Source organism: Serinus canaria, chromosome 19, assembly GCF_022539315.1.
Source record: "Serinus canaria isolate serCan28SL12 chromosome 19, serCan2020, whole genome shotgun sequence".
Classification (NCBI taxonomy): Eukaryota; Metazoa; Chordata; class Aves; order Passeriformes; family Fringillidae; genus Serinus; species Serinus canaria.
Window position 1 is genome coordinate 4,352,005 of NC_066332.1, and position 19,352 is coordinate 4,371,356.

The 19,352-nt window shown below is 62.8% G+C and overlaps 3 protein-coding genes across 4 annotated transcripts; all 3 read left to right on the forward strand.

The window, feature by feature from the left end:
* Positions 1-97: 97 nt before the first annotated feature.
* SPAG5 (sperm associated antigen 5) lies at positions 98-9,083 on the forward strand. The gene is made up of 23 exons (XM_030233296.2): positions 98-276; positions 440-541; positions 762-2,929; positions 3,013-3,205; positions 3,727-3,819; positions 3,928-4,056; positions 4,347-4,466; positions 4,707-4,799; positions 4,947-5,081; positions 5,205-5,298; positions 5,380-5,473; positions 5,560-5,641; positions 6,080-6,213; positions 6,510-6,675; positions 6,815-7,004; positions 7,116-7,187; positions 7,332-7,455; positions 7,718-7,829; positions 8,028-8,108; positions 8,193-8,336; positions 8,485-8,559; positions 8,746-8,826; positions 8,906-9,083. The coding sequence occupies exons 1-23, from the start codon at positions 253-255 to the stop codon at positions 9,011-9,013; spliced, it is 4,614 nt and encodes a 1,537-aa protein (XP_030089156.2). The 5' UTR covers positions 98-252; the 3' UTR covers positions 9,014-9,083.
* Positions 9,084-10,987: 1,904 nt separating this feature from the next.
* Positions 10,988-14,823, forward strand: ALDOC (aldolase, fructose-bisphosphate C). The gene is made up of 9 exons (XM_009094743.4): positions 10,988-11,107; positions 12,034-12,156; positions 12,240-12,451; positions 12,543-12,597; positions 12,686-12,846; positions 13,340-13,423; positions 13,507-13,681; positions 13,762-13,961; positions 14,333-14,823. The coding sequence occupies exons 2-9, from the start codon at positions 12,045-12,047 to the stop codon at positions 14,426-14,428; spliced, it is 1,095 nt and encodes a 364-aa protein (XP_009092991.1). The 5' UTR covers positions 10,988-11,107; positions 12,034-12,044; the 3' UTR covers positions 14,429-14,823.
* Positions 14,824-15,254: 431 nt separating this feature from the next.
* Positions 15,255-19,285, forward strand: PIGS (phosphatidylinositol glycan anchor biosynthesis class S). 2 transcript variants are annotated; one of them, XM_009094742.4, is made up of 12 exons: positions 15,255-15,359; positions 15,459-15,598; positions 15,672-15,783; positions 16,235-16,324; positions 16,461-16,552; positions 16,692-16,890; positions 17,182-17,324; positions 17,417-17,531; positions 17,702-17,847; positions 17,967-18,067; positions 18,407-18,617; positions 18,698-19,285. In XM_009094742.4, the coding sequence occupies exons 1-12, from the start codon at positions 15,320-15,322 to the stop codon at positions 18,971-18,973; spliced, it is 1,665 nt and encodes a 554-aa protein (XP_009092990.3). In that variant the 5' UTR covers positions 15,255-15,319; the 3' UTR covers positions 18,974-19,285. The 2 variants fall into 2 exon arrangements, with proteins under 2 accessions (XP_009092990.3, XP_050837895.1); XM_050981938.1 differs by having other exon boundaries at positions 15,325-15,355.
* Positions 19,286-19,352: the final 67 nt, after the last annotated feature.

A 19,352-nucleotide genomic window follows, 5' to 3' on the forward strand; every position in this document is an offset into this window, starting at 1 on the left:
CGACCGTGGCCCCGCCCTAACGGTCGCCCCGCTGGGTGACGCACGCGCGGCGCAGCCAATCCGAGCCGCGCGTGGTTTTCAAACCGGCGACGCGCGGGCGGCGGCGGGCCCGGACCGGGAACCAGGGCCCAGACCGAGACCAGCCCCAGCCCCAGCCGGCGGGCCCGGAGCCCAGACCGGGAGCGGGGTCTAGGTTGAGAGCTACCGCAGCCGTAGTCGAGACAGGGAGCGGGGCCGGGAGCATTGCCGGCCATGCAGCGCGCCAAGACCCCCGCCGTGAGTGCGGGCCGCAATGGGGTCGGGTTTGGACGTTCCGGTGGGGCGGCGGGGCCAGCCCCGGGGAGGGGGCGGCGGGTCCCGTGCAGTCCCGGTATCTGTGTGTGTGTGGCGGGGGGAAGCTGCCGGTGCTGCCGCCGGTGACCCCCCGGTTCCCCGCCAGGCGCAGAAGCGGCCCCGGCGCACCCCACTGCAGGAGCTGCAGCTGCAGTCGGGCGCCGACCGGACCAGCCTGACCCCCCTGCTCCGCCGGCTGCGGCTCAAGGTCGGTGTGCGGGAATAACGAACGGGACGGGCCGGGTAACGGGGAGGGCTGCGGTGTACCGGAACCGTGAATAGTGGGCGGGTGGGTGGTGCTGGCGCAATGGGAGGACGGGCGTATTTCCTGCATGGGGGAAATGGGGACACTGGGACAAATGGCTGGGGGAGCAGGGGGAAAAGGCAGGGCTGCCCTGACCCCCCTTTTCCCCTAAAATGTCCTGTAGGACTGTGCCACACCCGTGTCCTGTGCCCGGGGTCCCCGCAGCAGCATCACCACGGTGCCTCGCACCCCAGGACCCCCGAGAAGTGCTACTGTGGGCCCCCCCAGCAGCACCACCTCGGTGCCTTGCACCCTGGAGCCCACCACTTTGGCGTCCCCCAGGACCTCCACCTGCGACCTCGGGACTCCCATCCTTAAGCCTGGTGCCTCTGAGGCCCCCAGCAATGCCACCCTTATTCCTGGTGCTTTGGAGACCTCCAGCAGCCCCACTCCAGAGGCCCCTGGCAATCTTGTCCCAGTGTCCAGCACACCAGAGCTCCCTGACAACACCATGTCAGCCCCTCTGTGCAGCCCAGTACAGGGACCCAGCACCCCAGAGCCCCCCAGCAGCACAATTCCAGTTCCCCAGTGCAGCTCCAGCCCTGTGCCCAGCACCCCAGAGCCTCCCAGCAGCACTGTGCCAACCTCTGTGTGCAGCTCCATCCCGGTGCCCAGCACCCCAGAGCCTCCCAGCAGCACTGTGCCAACCTCTGTGTGCAGCTCCATCCCGGTGCCCAGTACCCCAGAGCGCTCCAGCAGTACCATTCCAGTTGCCCAGTGCAGCTCCATTCCGGTGCCTGGCACCCCAGAGCCTTCCAACAGCACCATTCCAGTTGCCCAGTGCAGCTCCATTCCGGTGCCTGGCACCCCAGAGCCTTCCAACAGCACCATTCCAGTTCCCCAGTGCAGCTCCATCCCAGTGCCTGGCACCCCAGAACCCCCCAGCAGCACCATTCCAGTTCCCCAGTGCAGTTCCATCCCAGTGCCTGGCACCCCAGAGCCCTCCAGCAGCACTGTGCCAGCGTCTGTGTGCAGCTCCATCCCGGTGCCCAGTACCCCAGAGCGCTCCAGCAGCACCATTCCAGTTGCCCTGTGCAGCTCCATCCTAGGATCCAGCACCCCAGAGTGCCCTAGCAACACTGTGCCAGTCTCCCCATGCAGCTCCATCCCAGTGGCCAGCATCTTGGAGTCCCCTGGCAGCACTATGTGCAGCCTTGTCCTGGGGCCCTGCACTCTGGAATCCCCTGGAAGCACCACCCCAGGGCTCCCCAAGATTATGAGCTCGGTGTCTTGCAACCCAAATTCTCCAGGCAGCTCTGCTCTACCCCCCTGCAGCTCTGGGTCCCCTGGCAACGCCAGCACAGCCTCCTGCACCCCAGGGCCTCCTGGCACCAGCTCCACTCCCCAGAAGACTCCCTTCCGCAGGTGGCGAGCAGCACCTCCAGACTTTTCCTGCAGCTCTGTGGCCTCTGAGCCCCTATCTGTAAATGGGAGTGCTGATCATCTGCATTGCCAAGGCACCCCTGAGGGAGCCGAGTTCCCTGCCCCTGTCCCCCCAGAACAGAGCCCACCTGGTCTCCCTGCCATTGAGGCAAGTGAGTTGGAGCCTGCTGGGTCTGAAGCTACTGTCACCCCTGTCACCTCGCCTGAATCAACCCTGGGTGCGGTGTCCTGGATGTTACCACTGGTGTGGCTGGAGAAAACCCTCAACACCTCGTTCCTGGTGGACTCCCTGAGGCACAGCCTGCCCCTCCGCAAGCTACAGCAGGATGCCAGCATCAGCGTCACCCCTGTGCCCACTGCAGTTGCCAGCACCAGCATGACCCCTGTGCCAACTGTGGTCACTGGCACCAGCACAACCCCTGTGCCAACTGTGGTCACTGGCATCAGCACAACCCCAGTGCCCATCGTGGTCACTGGCACCAGCATAACCCCTGTGCCCACTGTCGTTGCTGGCACTGGCACGACCCCCGTGCCGACTGTGGTTGCTGGCACCAGCATGACCCCTATATCCACTGCAGTCGCTGGCACCAGCACAACCCCAGTGCCCACTGCAGTCGCTGGCACCAGCACAACCCCAGTGCCAACTGTGGTCGCTGGCACCAGCATGACCCCTGTGCCAACTGTGGTTGCTGGCACCAGCACAACGCCAGTACCCACCACAGCCATTGGAACCAGCATGACCCCAGTGCCCTCTACGGCCACGGGCACCAGCATGACCCCGGTGCTCTCCATGGCCACTGGCACCTTCATGACACCTCAGGACGTGTGGGAGAGGAGCACGAACACATCCAGGGGAAGCCTCCCCTGTGCCAAGGACAGTGCTGCAGAAACAGACTCCCTGCTCTGGCAGTAAGTATGAGGACATGTCCCCCTGGATGGGGCTATGGCAGCTGTGGGCTGTCCTTACCCTAAATCCCTCTCTTTGTCCCCAGCTGTCCCCGGGAGCAGCTGAAGACCCTGTCACGGGCAGAGCTGGAGGGGAGGCTGGAGAGCACCCTCATCATCATCGAGGCCCTCTCGCTGCAGCTGCGTGACTGGCAGGAGAGCCAGCAGCCGCGGCCTGGCATGGGACCGGCCAAGCAGAGGGATGCGCTCACACAGACGGACACCACCCACCCTGAAGGGGTAAGAGTCCTCTCCAAAGTGATGCCACCCTGTCCCCTGCAGCCTCGGTGCTGTGACAGTGTCCTTGTGCCGCTGGCAAGACAGTGACCCCGTCTGGGTTGGTGGAGTGGAAGTAAAGCGTGGCTGCTGCATCACGCGCCCGGTGCGGCATTATCACGCCTGGATCAACCCGCTGAGTCTGCTGGATTTGAACCCTCATGGGGGGAAACATCCCTGGTGAACATGGCAGAAGGAGGGGAGGTGTCATGGCTGGCAGGGTGGAGTGGGGCCTGGTACAAAGTGCCCTCTGCTCTGGTGGATGCCCTTGGGAGGAGGAGATCTACGGGCAGCTCTGCCTCGAGCTGCAGAGGAAAGCAGAGGCTGTGCAGTGGCAGTGGAGTGGGATCTGCAGCTGGAGCTGGGTGGCTGGTGACTGTCACTGGCCATGAGTGTGCCAGATCTCAGCCACACAGGGCACACGTATCCCCTTGGTGCTGCCTGTGCCAGCTGCCATAAGACCAGTGTCCTTGTCCCTTCCCCAGAGCACCTGGAGCAGCCAGAGCCTCCTGTTCCAGGGCCTCGCGGATGCCGCTTTTCGCAGCTTGCAGGATGAGCAGGGAGCCCTTGTGCAGGAGGTGAGCTTCACACATCCCTCTGCTTCCCCTTTCCCCTGGGTTCTGGGAGATCTGTTGGCACTCACAGCAGCTGTACCCGGTGCCTCATGGTGCTGTCACCTCTCACAGAGGGAGCAGGAGAGGACCCTGGGGTCCCAGGCTGTGCTTGAGAGTGCTCCCAGCAAGGTGCAGAGCTGCCTGGAAGAGCGGGATGCCATCAGGCAGCGAGTAGATGAAGCCCTACGAGCCAAGGATCAGGTGAGGGGGCAGCTGTTGTGGGATCAAGGCAGTCTCAGCTGTCCTCATGCCTTTGGTGGGACATCCTGCATCTCTACCCACTTCTGGGAATGAGAATCTCCCTGGCACCCCAGAGGAACAAAATCCCAATGAGGAAGGCAAGAAGTGCTGTGTGATGGAGCCCTCTGGATGTATTTTTGGCATGGGTTGTGCCCCCCTGGGAGCAGGAATCCTAGGCTGGTGCAGGGACGGCTCCTGGGAGTTTCCCCTTGTGTGACAGCGTGGCTGGAGCAGCATCCTCTCCTCTACAGGGATATCTCTTCCTGGAGGCTTTCTGTGCCCATGCCAGTGCCCAGATCAGTGCCCGTGACCAGAGCCTGGCCTCCCAGCAAGAGCTGAGCACGCTGCTGGCCCAAGCCATCAACCTGCAGGTACTGAGTGTGGTGCTATCCCCAGCTACCCCACACTGGATCAAGGGCTGGAAGGGCATTGCCACATCCTGAGCTTGGGTGATGGTCTGCGATGGGCTTGGGTGCACCAGAGGTTTTCTGGTGCTGCTGCTGGGAAGCTGCTGCAGATTTGGCCTCAGGGCTGGTACTTGCCTCCCTTCATGGCCATTAAATATGGCTTTTCTACCACGGCAGTGCTGACTCATTCCTCCTACCCTACAGGCATCCCTGTCTGCCGAGGCGCAGTCTTTCCGGGAATTCTTAGATGCCACCTTTGAAAATCTGGAGAAGGAAAGGAGGGCCCTGGATGAGGAGGTGAGGGGTGTCCCCTGGGGTCTCAGCCCCTCACTGTGCTCTGTGCCTTGGGTGCCATGACCTCTCCCTGGTCACACAGCTGGACAGTGCCACCAGTGCCACAGCAGTGCCATGCTGAGCTCTGCCTGGTTCTGTCTCCCTTCCTAGCGGGAGCAGATGAGGGCCCTGGTGTCCCAGTCCCATGCCCTATTGGAGCGTGTGCCTGGCAAGCTGCAGAGCTGCCTGGAGGAGCTGGCTGCCACACGGGAACGAGCAGAGGAAGCCCTTCAAGCCAAGGAGGAGGTACAGGGGTGCCTCCTCTCAGTGCTCTGAAGTGTCAGAGGCACGGGGTGATTTGGGGCACCCCTTGGTGTGAGAACACCCTATGGGGAAGAGCACCCCAGAATAAGCACCATGTCTTCACAGGCATCCTGCCAGCTGGAGGAGACCTTGGTGACCCTGCAGGACACAGAGGCTCAGCTGGAGCAGCTGACAGTGGCCCACTCACGCCTGAGCAAAGGTAGAGTGGGAGACGTGGGGGCTGGAGCTGTCCCATCCCCACTGCCCCATCTTCCCTGGCTGACAGTTCTGTTCCTCGCAGACCTGAACTCCGTGATGATAAATCTGGCCAGCATGGAGCAGGAGCGGGATGCGCTGCAGCAGGAGAACGAGAAGCAGTGGGAAGAGATGGCCCAGTGGGTTTGAGCCCTGATGTCCTGAGCCCCATCCCACTTCTGGCCCCCAAAACACAGCACCCCCTGATCCCATTGCATCCCCTCAGGCTGGCGCAGGAGAAGAACTCCCTGCAGCAGGAGTGCAAGGAGCTGTGCCAGGAGCTGCGGGAGGCCACCGAGTGCCGGGAGGTAGGAGCTGCCTGACCTTGCCCATGCCATCACGCGCTGCCGGCCCCCACCATGGCCTCTCCTCTCTGGGAAGGCTGGCAGATGGCCAGGAGCGGGATTAGCCCTCCTACGGAGGGGGATGAGCTCGTCAGGGCGGTTGACATCCCGCACGTAGTGAGGCTTTTCATCCTGCCCGGCAGGGATTCCCAGGGAGGGGGCTGGGCAGCTCTTGGAGATAATTTTCTCGGAGATAAATTCCCCCTGCAGGCATGGAGCTGTCCCTCAGCCTTTCCTATGTCCCCAGTAAACTGGTTTGTAGGGTTTGGGCTGCTGGGATAAAGCTGTCCCTGATTAGAAACAGCACCCTGAGGCATGGGAGGGTCTGTTCTGGGGGTCCCAATGAGCCCCCTCGGGTCTCTGCTTGGCTGCTCAAGGCTGTGTCCCTCCACTCTCTTACAGTTCCTGGATCAGGAGAACCAAATGTGCCGCACACAGCTGCTGGAGGTGGAGGCCAGGCTGAACTCCACGCTGGCCACACTGCAGGAGCGCATCCTGCAGCACAAGGAGCTGATGGAGTCCCACCAACGCCTGCGGTACTGCCCCACTCACCAGCTCCACTCAAAAAACCCCTCTGTTTCTGGGAAATCAAGCCCTTCCTGGGGTGTCAGAGGGGATATTTTGACCATGGCCACTGCTGCTCCAGCCAAGTGTGGTGGTCCAGGTGGGTGGGAGAGGCTGTGGGGAAGGCCAGCAGATCCCATCTTGAGGGAAGCTGCCTAAATCTGCGGGATTTGCACCATTGCTAGTTCATGGTGAGAGGCAGGCATGCCCCCATCCCACATCGAGGAAGGGAAATGCTGCTCCTGCTGAGGCTGATGCCATCCCACAGGGAAGAGCAGGCTGCCCTCAGCAAGGAGCTGGACAGCACCAAGGCTGAGCTCCTCAGCTTGCAGACAAAGAGAAATAAAGTTTCTTGGTGCTCCACGGACATTATGGAGAGCAAGATGCGGTTGCAGGAGCTCGCTGACTGCCTCAAGGCTGCTCTGGAAGAGCAGGTAGGAGCCCTGTGCTGGGGACAAGGATGGCCAGGGGGTCACACATTCGTAGCTCTCTGTGGCATGGCTTTGAGACCCTATGCTTGCTGGGACAGTCACAAATTGCACTCTGGCGCTGTACTCTCTTCCCCCTCTGAAGGATGATGATGATGCTCCATCGAGAAGCAAAGCCTGGACCCCAGGTCCCCGGACCCCAGGCTGGCAGACCCCACGCCGTGCCTGGACCCCAGCCTTCCGCACGCCGGCCTTCCACACGCCGTCATGCCACACGCCGCACCGCGCCAGCAGCTCCTTCGTGGGCAGTGTCCTGAAAGCTGTGGCAGGGAAAGGTGAGCTGGCACCCCTCTCTGGGTTTTGGGGAGTCCTGGAATAGGGATTGCTCCCTCCTGTGCTGGGGGATGTGCAGGGCTGGGCACAGCCGCTGTTCTCTCCTCTTGCAGATGCCAATGAAACCACCAGAAGTGGGAGTACAGTTGCCAAGGACAAACTTGCATCTTTGCAAAAGGCAATAGGTACTGGGGCTGTCACCCTGTCTGGGACCCTGCTCTGAAGCTGCAGGGCTGCTGTGCAGAGGGATGAGCAGGCATGCCTTCCTTTCTGTGCCCTGGGGCTGATGTTCCCTCTGTGTTGCTCATGAGGCTCTTTCCTGCCTGCAGATCCCGAGGACACTCTGCTGGAGAGTGTGAAGGAGCTGAGAGCTGTGGTCTCCAACCTTGCCATGCTGAGCTCCCGCATCCAGGAACTGGAGCAGAGCGAGTTCAGGGCACTGCAGATGGAGATGTGAGTTTAGCGTGGGCTCGTGTCAAGGGTTGGGCAGGACCATCACTGTCCTGGGCATGGCCTCTCCTGCAGGCAGCCTGCCTGGGTCTGCCTCATGCCCCAGCCCTAGATTTGATTTCTCCTGTCATGGCTAGATGGGCTTTTTCCAGCTGGCTGGGCTGGGCCAAGTATATTCTCTCACCATGGGCCCAGGGGCATGCCCAGGAGGGGTTTGGTACCTGGTGCTGTGCTTGGCCCTCTCACCACCACTGCCCTCTCCCAGCTCCGACCTGCAGCTCCGCCTGGAGACAATGACAGCTGAGAGCCAGGAGAAGGTGGATGCCCAGGCTGCCACCATTGCCAAGCTGAACAAGGCACTGAGGACCAAGCTTGAGGTAAGCCAGAAGTGGGCCAGCGCTCACCCCAGGGCAGAGCCAAACTGGGACGGGCGCTGATCTAGGACATGGAGAAATCTGGTGATGCCCCATGGGTGCTCCTGGCTTGTCTGACCTCCAACATGAGAAAACCCGCTCTGGGTGCTGGGGATGGCCAGGGCTGGGCACTGCCTGACCCTGCTTCTGCCTCCCTGTCAGACTGAGAAGGAGCTGCAGGACGTGGTGAAACAGCAGGAAGAGAAGATGTTGCAACTCATCGACAAGAGTGGGGAAGTCATGGTGTGTGATGGGGGCATTGGTGGGCAGGAGCCTGGGGGGCTGCCGGGCACAGGACCCCTCCCAGCATCCCTTTTTCCCCTGTAGAGGCTGAAGGCAGAAGTCTCCGAGCTGAAGCGCTTGCTCCAGCGTGCAGAGACAGAGGCCAAGGTACTGTGGGAGGAGATGAGGGGCAAGGAGCACCAGGGGGACACTGCCTACGTCCAGGAACGGGTCATGCTGCGGCGGGAGGTGAGGCTGGGGAGCTGCAGGGCTGAGGGCTCCTCATGTCACCCCACCATGGACAAGGAGACCTCTTCAGACCTTACTCCTCCCACCCTGTCCCCACTTCAGAGCTTTCCCCCACAGGGATCTCAGCAGGGGCATGCTCCTTTTGCAGGTGGATAAACTGCGGCTGCTGCTTGTGGAAAAAGAGGATGAGAACATACGGCTCACTGACAAGTACCTGGAGCAGGTATGGGGAGCCTCAACGGGCTGCCCTGGCTCCAGGCATAGAATCAGAATGGTTTGGGTTGGAAGGGACCTTAAAGGTTACCTAGTTCCAAACCTCCTGACGTGGGCAGGGGTCCCCTCGCCCTTCTGGGCTGGTCCCTGCCCAAGTTTGGAGCAGAGTCCTGATGGGCGTCTCCCACCACCACAGGTCCGAGGGCTGGAGAAGAAGTTCCATCATACCCAGAAAGTGCTGAGGACCCATGAGGAGATGCAGGAGAAAATAAAAGAGGTAAGATTTAGTTTATTTCTCACCCTTGCTGTGACTGCAACAACACCAACCCAAACACTACTGCTGCTGCTGTCCCCAGGTCCTGTCGGCTCTCCCTGAAGTGGCTCTGGGTTGCCAGGAGCTCCAGAGCCTGCTGCGCTACCTGGGCCTGAAGCCAGCCAGCAAGGAAGCTGCTGAGCCGCTATAGCCTGTAGCCTGAAACCTTTCCTGTTGTTAATGTTGTAATTATTTATTGAATAAAGTTGTGTTGGCTTTTACCCTGCCTGCTGTGTGCATTCAGGAAGCTCCTGGTGCTGTGGGTGGGGACAACTTGTCCAGCCTGTGCCGGTTGCTCCTGTTCCGTCACGGGGCTGTGGGCACAGCTCCCTGCCACCCCAGGGCCTCTCCTTCTTGGCGGGGGACACGTCCCCCCCTCTCTGCCAGTGTTTGCTCTCAATAAGGAACCGCGTTCCCCAGGCTCCCACCCTGCGGCCCCGGCAGCAGCCAGAGTGCCTGGGCTGAGCCAGCTTCCCTCCCCTGCTCCCTGCTCCTCCTCCTGCCCTAGATTCCCTCCGTGCCCTGCTCTGCAGGGGCTTGTCTGGACCCTGCACCCCATCCTGGGGCTGCGGGCATGAGCCTGTTACGTGGGACTTGTTCCAGAGGTTGGATTCCTCTCCTTATCACAGGGATGGTTCCAGAGGTTGGATCCTGCACCCTCATCACGGGGCTGTGGGCACACGCCTGTTGCACGAGGATTGTTTCCCCCTCCCAGCCTGGCTCCAGCACGCAGCATCCCATGGCTCAGCTAGTGCTGGGAGCTCTGCCAGCTCCTGCTCCCAACCCCCCTTGGTCGCCGCTGCTGCATGGAGGGGGGGAGAAACTCTCTTAGGGGCTCCCCAGCTCCCAGCACAGCTCCAGTCTCACCTCCCTTCTTCCCTGCGGGGGCAGCTCCGGCGGGATCCCTCTGCCGGTGTTCCTGACCCCACGGATGCTCCCCACCACCATGGGGACCACGCAGCACCCTCTCTCCCCTGCGATGTCCCAAAAATAGCAGCACTCCAACAAGTGCTCCGGTTTTTAATGGCCTCTTTCTCCTGCCCAAGGGGGATGGAAATCACCTTCCCCTGCCCTCTGCCACAGCAGTGCCGCTCTGTGGGGCGGGTGCCGTGACACGTGGGGCGCTGGCACCGATTTATCTACCTGGGAAATGTTTGGGGCTGTGCCTCCATGTCCTGGGTGCGTGGGTGGCTCGTGGGGAAACAGTGCTCTCTGCTCCCTGGCCCTGCCTTCCTCCTGCCCTGTGACCCCGCGGGGTCGGGTACAGCCTCCCGAGGTGCAAGGCTGGCAGTGGGGGGTCCCGGCTCTGGGATGCAGGAAGATGTGCTCCCTTCCCTGGATTAGGGCCACGCAGGGTGGCTGAGCCTCCTTTTACGGCGGGATTCAGCACAGCGGGGCCCTGGCATCCGTCCCCGTGGGGCGAGTGGGGACACTGGTATTGTCCCTGTGCTGGCTCCGGGTGGTTTTTTAGGGGGGTTGGTCTCCTAAAAAGGTGGGTTGTCCCCACCCTGTCCTGGAGGGTCTGGGGCTCAGTGCTGCTGGCTCCTGGGCACAGAGGGGACCTAGATGTGGTATCCTGCACAGTAACAGTGACCCCAGCCTGGGGGTGGCACAAGGGGGTCCCTGGCCCAGGGGTGATGAAGGGAAAGTCTATTTTTATATAATAGTGGAAATAGGGGGTACAGCCTGGGAGTGGCACGGAGGGATCATTGTCCTTAGTTGGTAGTAGCAACAGGGGGGCACAGCAGGGTCCCCAGAAGCAGCAGGGGGGTGTCAGAGGTCCCTGCCCATAACCAAGCAGGGGTGGTGGGACAGAGGGGTCTTCAGCAGCAACTGGAGATGGCACAGTGGAGTGCCTGAGTGGCATGAGGGGGCCTTCCCATGACAAGGGGTGACTCAGCTATGTCCCTGGGCGGCGGCAGGGGGGGCACAGAGGGGTCCCCATCACCAGCAAGGCGTTGCAAAGGGGTGATACAGTGGGGTCCCCAGCCCGGGATTGTCACCTTAGGGCCTCCAGGAGCTCGGGGGTTGTCGCTGGCGGGGGGCACGACCCCGGTGGGGGAGGGAGGGCCGTAGCCGGCGGGGGGGAGCGGGCGGTGGCGGGGGCGGGCCGGGGCGGGGCATGGGGCCGGTCCTGCCCGGTGCCGCCCCGCCGGTCACGTAGCTCTGCGGCACCGCAGCCACATTTACCGCGGGGCCAGAGCGCGCAGCCCGCAGTCCGTACTCGTCGCCGCCGCCCGACACGGTACGGGGGAGCCGGGGGTCGGGGAGAGCCGGAGGGCCGAGGGGTGCTGCTGGGGGAACAGCTGGGGGGTCCCGGCGGTGGGAGGCTGCAGCCCCGCCGAGCCTCCCGGGTGTTTCCGTGGGGTATCCCAGGGGTCGGTCCGCGCTGGGGGGCTCCAGGGCAGAGAGACCCCTGGGCATGGGGGTATTGGGGGTTTGGAGGGAGCCAGGATACTCCTCCTGCGCTGGCGGAGCTCGAGTTTCTACGGTGCCGGCCGGGGCATCGAGCGCCCCGGCTCCTGGGGGCATCACCGGCCCCACGACGGCGCCAGCCCCGGGGTATCGCCACCCTTGGAGTACCCCAAACTTCGGGTACCTCCATCCCCGGGTTGTACCGCCCTGGGGCGGCTCCGTCCCTCATTCCCGAGCTATTTCCGTCCCCCCGGTATCCCTATCCCCATGTTATCGTCATCGCCCGCGTAACCTCCCCGGGAGTTATTCCCGACTATGGAGTATCTCCGTCTCCGGGGTACCCCAAAGTCCGGGTAACTCCAGACTCAGGTAGAGTCTCCCTGGGGTTTCTCTTTCCCCTTTTCCCGGAGTATTTCCGCCCCCCCGGCACCCCCATCCCCGGGCTGTTTCCGTTCCTCGCGGGGTATTCCCATCCCCAGGGTACCCCCATCCCGGTCCCCTCGTGTCCTGCGTGGGTCCCCGCTGAGCTGCGCTCCCTCAAGATGGCTGGGCTGGGGGCGGGCTGGCTGGCAGCAAAATGGCTGGGAGCTGCCCGGCATCCTCCACGATCCCTGCCACGAGGCTTACACAACGTGTCCTGGCCGGTGGGGTCGGGCTGCCAGCCCCGTGGGGGTCCCGGCTCCCCGGGGAAGGGGCTCTGTGCGGTTTCGGGGTGTCGCCCCGCTGGTGCGTGACTCAGTCCCCGTCCGCTCGCAGCCACCGCCACCATGACGCACCAACACCCCGCGCTGACGGCCGAGCAGAAGAAGGAGCTGTCGGACATCGCGCAGCGGATCGTGGCCCCGGGGAAGGGCATCCTGGCAGCCGATGAGTCCGTAGGTCAGTTTGCGGGGGGGAATCTGTCCCGCCACCCCTTTTCCCCACTCTGGATGGAGGCTGACGAGAGTGCTGGGTGACTGCAGGGAGCATGGCCAAGCGCCTCAACCAGATTGGGGTGGAAAACACGGAGGAGAACCGCCGGCTGTACCGCCAGATCCTCTTCAGCGCCGACAGCCGGGTGAAGAAATGCATCGGGGGCGTCATCTTCTTCCATGAGACCATGTACCAGAAGGCTGATGATGGCACCCCCTTCGTCCAGATGATCAAGGACAAGGGCATCGTTGTGGGCATCAAGGTGTGGGGGGTGTCCTGGTGGGTTCGTGGGGTGCTGAGGGTGCTTGGGGGGTGCTGGTGAGGCTCAGCGCTGCCTTCCTCTCATTCCACAGGTGGACAAGGGTGTTGTGCCTCTGGCTGGGACCGATGGCGAGACCACCACACAGGGTAGGTGTTGCAGGGGCTGTGGGGTGTGGAGCCAGGGGGTTTGGGGCCATGGGATTTGTGGCTGTGGGGCTGACGTGCTGCCCCCCAGGTCTGGATGGGCTGTGGGAACGCTGTGCCCAGTACAAGAAGGACGGGGCAGACTTTGCCAAGTGGCGCTGCGTGCTGAAGATCAGCGAGCACACTCCCTCTGCTCTTGCCATCATGGAGAACGCCAACGTCCTGGCCCGCTATGCCAGCATCTGCCAGCAGGTACGTGCCTGCTGCCATCGTCCCACAGGGTGGGCAGTGATGGTAGGATGGGTATTGACTTGTGTGGGCAGGTATTGGCCCACGGGGGTGGGCACACATCTGTGAGGCTCAGCACTGCGCCTGTGCAGTTCTGATGATCCCTGGGGATCATCCCCAGTGGCTGGACATAACCCGTGTTGGGTAACACCTCACGTGGGTGGACATGGGGCATTGCCCCGTGGCACGGGCATCACCCATAGAGTCAGGCATCAATCCATGGGGCCAGGTGTTGCTACGTGCACCTCACAAACCTGGACATTACCCCATAGGGCTGAGAACTGACCCTCCCAGCTTGGGCATCCCCCCATGGGGCTGGGCATCCCCGCCAAGGGGGGCCTTGAACCTTGTGGCTGAGCATTGCTCTGCAGGTCTGAGTGTTGTCCCATGTAGCAATGGGGCTGAGGGGTGCCCAGGGACATCACTGTGATGGCATCTGCTGTTGTGCTGTTTGCAGAACGGCATCGTGCCCATCGTGGAGCCGGAGATCCTGCCAGATGGTGACCACGATCTCAAGCGGTGCCAGTACGTGACAGAGAAGGTGAGTGGTGGGGTGGCAGCAGGGCGGGCACTGTGCTGTGCCATGCCATGCCAGGGAGACTCCACGCTGCCTGTCCTCCCCAGGTGCTGGCAGCTGTTTACAAGGCACTGAGCGACCACCACATCTACCTGGAGGGGACCCTGCTGAAGCCCAACATGGTGACCCCTGGGCACTCCTGCCCCACCAAGTACAGCCCAGAGGAGATCGCCATGGCCACTGTCACCGCCCTGCGCCGCACCGTGCCCCCAGCCGTGCCAGGTACCAGCTGTGGCACGTGGCAGAGACCAGGAGAGCGATACCCTGTGTCCCCTCCCATGCCATAACCCTGCTCTCCACAGGTGTCACCTTCCTGTCTGGGGGTCAGAGTGAGGAGGAGGCTTCCATCAACCTCAATGCCATCAACACGTGCCCGCTGGTGCGGCCATGGGCCCTCACCTTCTCCTACGGGCGGGCGCTGCAGGCGTCGGCACTCAGCGCCTGGCGCGGGCAGAAGGACAATGCTGATGCTGCCACCGAGGAGTTTGTCAAGCGTGCAGAGGTGATGGGGGTGGCCCTCCTGGGAGGGGAGTGCCAAGGGCTGGGGAGGTGGGGACACTGAGGACTGTGTGCCCATGGGAGGAGGGGTGGCTGAGGATTATGTCCCACAGGCTGAGAGAAAACACCAAGGGCTGTGCCCTGTAGGATGCCAAGAACCATGGTTCCCATGGGAGGGACACAGTTCTGTCTCTGTGGGGGGATATTGAGAGCTGTGTTCCCATAGGGGAATGATGGGTGCCAATGGCCACATCCCTGGGCTCTGCTCCCCAGGTGTCCCCATGAGCTGGGGGACCCTGAAGGCTGTGTCCCCAGTGACTTGGGGACTTCGAGTGACACCCCCAGCGTGACCACTGACCTTTCCTTCCTTCGCAGGTGAACGGGCTGGCAGCGCTGGGCAAGTACGAGGGCAGCGGGGATGACTCGGGGGCCGCCGGGCAGTCCCTCTATGTGGCCAACCACGCGTACTGAGCCCCGGCCGGGCACCCCACCGGCCCCGGCCCCCGCCCCGGCCCCTCCCCACCACCGCTCACACCCCGCTTCCACCCCAGCCGCCCAGGGGAGCCGCCACGCGGGGAGGGGAAGGGGGGAGCGCCCCGCGGGATGTCCGCAGATGGAATGGGGGGTCCGGCTCAGCCGGGCTCTGGGGGGAGCCACCCGGGTGCCCCTTTGGCCGGGGGCTCCGGCCGGGCCGTGAGGGGAGGAGGGCAGGCCGCGTGGGGGGCAGGAGGGGAGGCCTGGGGGTGCCCCTGCCCTGCCGTAGCTTTGCAGTCTTGGTCGCTGCCGCCCTTGGGGCGCCTGTGTTGTGTTCGCCGTGTGCACCCCGTGTACCAAATAGCCTAACAACGAATAAATGGTAGAGACAGCGCTGTGCCGCCTCTTTCCTCGCCGCGGGGCGCGCGGGAGCTCTTGTCCCCCCTCCCTCTCTGTCCCTCCGGCCGCTCCGGGCATCACCGGCAGCGTGTTGTGTTCACTTACGCAATGAGCTGTGCTGGGTCTCAGCCTGCCCACACACATCGTGAGGCTCCGTGAGCTTGGCGCGGGGTGGGCGGGCTCCCCCTAAGGGCGATGGGGTGGGTGAGGAGCTCCTGTCTCCTCTCTCCGTATCCCCCCCACCCCGGTCCCGGTACTCGGCGCTGCTCCGGTGCCCGCGGGAGGTGACGCCATATGTCCCTCCGCGGCACTCGTAGAGGGTAAAGCTCGCCGCCTCACGGTCGATGCGTGATCTGATTGGTTCCGCTGTCCGCCCGTCTGTGCCGCCGCGCGGCGCACCCCGCGCCCATTGGGTGTTTTAGGTATTCTGAGCTCTGATTGGCTGGGCTGGAGCAGGGCACGCCCCTCCGGCTGGGCTAGGAAGTGAAGATGGTGGCGGCGGCGGCGGCGATGGCGGCGGATGAGGCAGGTACTGGCGGGTGTGGATGCTCGGTGTTTGTTCGTTCTCTCCCGGCTCCCCGACCTCGGACCCGGGGAGCCGGGCCGGTGCTGAGCGCTGTCCCCTCAGAGCGGGCGCGGGGCCGGCGCGCCGCCCTGTCCTTCGCGACCATGGCCGTGGTGCTGGGACTGCCGCTGTGGTGGAAAACGACCGAGACCTACCGCGCTGCCCTGCCCTACACGGACATCGATGGGCTCAGCCAGCAGCCGGTGAGCGCCGGGTGGACCTGGGAGCAGCGGCTCTGGGGGCTCGGGAGCCCGGGCTGACCCTGTCCCTGTGCAGGTTCACCTGGTGGTGCCCATGGCCGTGGTCTTCGCCCCGGGATCGGTGCCTGGGGACCTGCCGAGGCCGCTGCCCTTCAGGGACGTGCAGGAGATGGAGATTTCCGTGAACCGTGAGAGACCCCCTTGTCTGTCCCTGCTCCGTCTGCTCCTCACGGGTGGCCACGTCCTTTCGTGGGGGTCCCAGCCTGCCTGTGGCTTCCCTCCCCGGCAGCCCGGAGCTCCCGGGACCCCGAGCCCCATTCACCAGCATCACCCTGCCCTGAGCTTTCACTGCAGGGAGCAGGGGTGGGACAATGTGGTCCCAGGGTGTTGCAGGGAAGGGGCCAGCTCCATTGCCTGGGGATGGGGACGATGGAGCCCTCTGAGGGTGGGATGTGTCTGGCTGATGTGGGGCTGTCTCACTAGCAGTGCAGGTGCTACATCCCATAATGGTTCATCCTACTGGCACCCAAAGGACAACATGCCTTGTATCCCCCTGGGGTTGTCTCTTGTCCCTGTGAGCACCAGGCTCCTGTGAGGGGCCTGGGATCAGCAGATTCACTCAGGTTTTCTGCCCCCCAGTGAGAACCAGTGTCACATCCCGCTATGAGATGCGCTATCGCAGCACCACAGCTCAGGAGGAGGCAGCACTGGCTGCAGCGACTGCACGAGGTACTGGAGCAGGGAATTGCTGGGGAGCTCCTTTTCCTGAGGCTGGCACAGCAGAGAACACACTTTGCTTTGTGTCAGAGTGTGACAGGGATTGGAGTGAAATTCCCAACCCTGTCAGTGCTTCTGTCTTCCCCAGAGGCTGATGCTGCTCTGTACCCGCTGCAGGACACCACTTTGGGCTCTCTGACCATGTACGTGGTCCCTGAAACCTCCTCTCTCCTGCCTCAGGTAGGGAGCAGCACCCTGTGGTGCCAACCTTTGCGAGCTTCACCCCTGGGAGGTGGCACGTGTCACAGGTGGCTGTCACAGGTGGCACTGTGCTGTTCTCAGGGTGCTGCTCCCACCCCTCACCCCGTGCCATCCCCAGGGCATCAATGTCTATGTGGGGAAGCACCGCAGCGCCCTGGTGAGGGCTGGGGGTGGCCTGGCTGCCCTGCAGGCCCGGCTGCGGGAGGTGACACAGGTGATGTCCTTCACGGCCAGCTCCATCGCCGCCGCCCTCTCGGACCGCGTGCCCGACGGGCAGCTGGGCCCCGACGCACGGCGCAACCTGAAATCCAGCCTGGGTACGGATCCTCCATCCCTGCTCCCTGGCCTGGGAAAGCCTTCTGCTCCTGGGGAAGGTGTTCCCAGGCCTCAGGAAACCTTCTTCTCCTGGGGAAGGTGCCATTCCTGCTCTACTTGTGGCATCCTTGAATGTCTTCCGGGCTAACAGACCCCTTTGCCTGTATCAGTTGTTTTGGTCTGTTGGTGTCACCTCACACTGGGGTAGGCCAGGGAGGAGGGGACAGGCCCTGCTGCTCTTGGGAGCTCTGTCACAGCCTCGGTGGCTCACAGGCTGCTCTTGGTCCTTGCAGGGTATGAGATCACCTTCAGCCTGCTGAACCCTGACCCCAAGTCCCACACCGTGGACTGGGACATCGAGGGGGCTGTGAACCGCTTCGTGAAGCCTGTCCTGGACAAACTGAGCTTGGTGGCCAACTTTTCTGTGGATTCACAGGTGAGGGCTGGGAGAGATGGTGGGGAAAGCCCAGCCCTGACCTCCCTGGGGCGCACTTCTCTGCCAGCAACGTGTCCCTTGTGTGCCTGCAGATCCTGTACTATGCTGTCCTAGGAGTGACACCACGCTATGACAAGGAGTCCTCCAGCTTCCTCCTGAGTGCTCACAGCCTCCCACACGTCATCAACCCTGTGGAGGCCCGGCTGGGTGAGCACTGTGCTCGTGGCTCACTGGGATCTGTCCCATGGGACCATGGCTCCCTTTCCCCCCAGCCCATGTGAGAGCTGCTGGGGTGGCTGTGAAGGAGGAGCAGGGCTGTGGGCTGCTCTTGCTGTCCCTGCCAGCCACAAGAGTTCTGTGACTCTATCCCACTGCAGGCTCCAGTGCTGCCTCACTCTACCCTGTGCTGAACTTCCTGCTCTATGTGCCAGAGCGCTCCCACTCCCCTCTGTACATCCAGGACAAGGATGGAGCCCCAGTGAGCACCAACGCCTTCCACAGCCCTCGCTGGGGTGGCATCATGGTATGGGAACCATGGGGGTGCTGGCACTGCTGGGACAAGGTGGTGGCTCCCCTTTCCCAGCTGGTGACCCTGTTGGCCCTGAGGGCCTGGCTATGCCTCATTAACATGCTTTCCCACAGGTTTACAATGTTGAAGCCCCTGCTTCCCCCCAAGCCTCCCTCCCTCTGCATGTGGATGTGGACATGGCACGAGTGATGGAGGTTTTCCTGGCCCAGCTCCGGTGAGGATGTGCTCTTCCCTCCCCAGGCCTCTGTGGAAATCAGTGGGGTCAGAACAGGCTGTACCCAAACAGCCTGTTCACTCCTTCCTCTGTGGGCTCTGGGAGGCTGAGGGTGGCTCTTTGTGGCCTTCGAGTTGCTGGCTACTGGCTGTCACTGCTCTCTGGCCAGGGATGCTGGCACATCTCCCATTTCCTTAGATAGGAGGCTTGGCTTATCACGCCACACATCCAGGAGACAATTAGGCAGGACTGGGACTAAACACAACAGGGAAGAAGAGCAGGGATCTCATGGGAATGAAGGCTTCTGATGTGGGCTGGAACCATCCCTTCTACTCCCAGGTTACTCTTTGGGCTGTCTCGGGAAGAGGTGCCCCCCACATTCCTGCTGGAAAACCCAGGGAATGAGGGGCTGGCTGACTGGGAGCTGGACCACCTGCTGTGGGCCCACACCGTGGAGAATATTGCCACCGTGTCCACCACCCTGACCTCGCTGGCCCAGCTCCTGGACAAGATCGGGAACATTGTCATCAAGGATGATGTTGCCTCTGAGGTAGGGCTGGGGAGCAGAGGGGGCTGAGTGTCCCTGTTGCCCTCCCTGGCCAGGGGCCGACCTTTGGTGTTCCCACACAGGTGTACCGGGCAGTGGCCTCAGTGCAGAGTGCTGTGACCGAGCTGTCCCTGGGCCACCTGCTCGCAGCTTTCCAGGCCAGCAAGGAGGCTGTCACCTGCTCAGAGAGGGCCTTCTTTGACCCATCTCTCCTCCATCTCCTCTACTTCCCTGACGACCAGAAATTTGCCATCTACATCCCGCTCTTCCTGCCCATGGCTGTCCCAATTCTCCTGTCCTTGGCCAAGATTGTCCGGGAGACCAGGCTGCGTAAGAAGGAGCCCACCAAGATGGACTGAGCGATGGTGCCCTGCCTTGGGCTGTCCCCACCCCGTGGGGTGGTGTCACAGACTTATGGCCCAGAAAGGCACCCCAGGGCCCAGGACTGGCTGCTTGGCTTGGGTGTGCCAGGGCCAGGATGCAGGAGTGGGAAGAGAGGCTGCTTTGGGAAGTGGGAAAGGGTCTCAATTTGGGTGCTGAACCCTCCTGCACCCACAGAGGCAGAGAGGGGAGGGAGGGTGCTGTCTTTGTGCACCCCAGCTTGGTGCTGTATTCAGAAGAAGCTGCTGTGTAAATAAAGAACCCCCTGTTCTCTGGGGGGCTGATATGGGGCTGTGTGACCCTCCTTTAGCCATCTGGGGGGTATCTATTGCCCAGCCATCCCCTGGCCCAGCTTTC

Bases quoted from the DNA above. Each gene is read 5' to 3' on its own strand.
- SPAG5 (XM_030233296.2), top strand. From the start codon at position 253: ATGCAGCGCGCCAAGACCCCCGCC. The intron at 4,467-4,706 runs GTACTGAGTGTG...CCTACCCTACAG, and splicing joins CCCAAGCCATCAACCTGCAG to GCATCCCTGTCTGCCGAGGC. The intron at 5,642-6,079 runs GTAGGAGCTGCC...ACTCTCTTACAG, and splicing joins AGGCCACCGAGTGCCGGGAG to TTCCTGGATCAGGAGAACCA.
- PIGS (XM_009094742.4), top strand. From the start codon at position 15,320: ATGGTGGCGGCGGCGGCGGCGATGGCGGCGGATGAGGCAG. The intron at 16,325-16,460 runs GTACTGGAGCAG...TGTCTTCCCCAG, and splicing joins GGCTGCAGCGACTGCACGAG to AGGCTGATGCTGCTCTGTAC. The intron at 16,553-16,691 runs GTAGGGAGCAGC...TGCCATCCCCAG, and splicing joins CCTCCTCTCTCCTGCCTCAG to GGCATCAATGTCTATGTGGG.
- ALDOC (XM_009094743.4), top strand. From the start codon at position 12,045: ATGACGCACCAACACCCCGCGCTGACGGCCGAGCAGAAGAAGGAGCTG. The intron at 12,157-12,239 runs GTCAGTTTGCGG...GGGTGACTGCAG, and splicing joins GGCAGCCGATGAGTCCGTAG to GGAGCATGGCCAAGCGCCTC. The intron at 12,598-12,685 runs GTAGGTGTTGCA...GCTGCCCCCCAG, and splicing joins TGGCGAGACCACCACACAGG to GTCTGGATGGGCTGTGGGAA.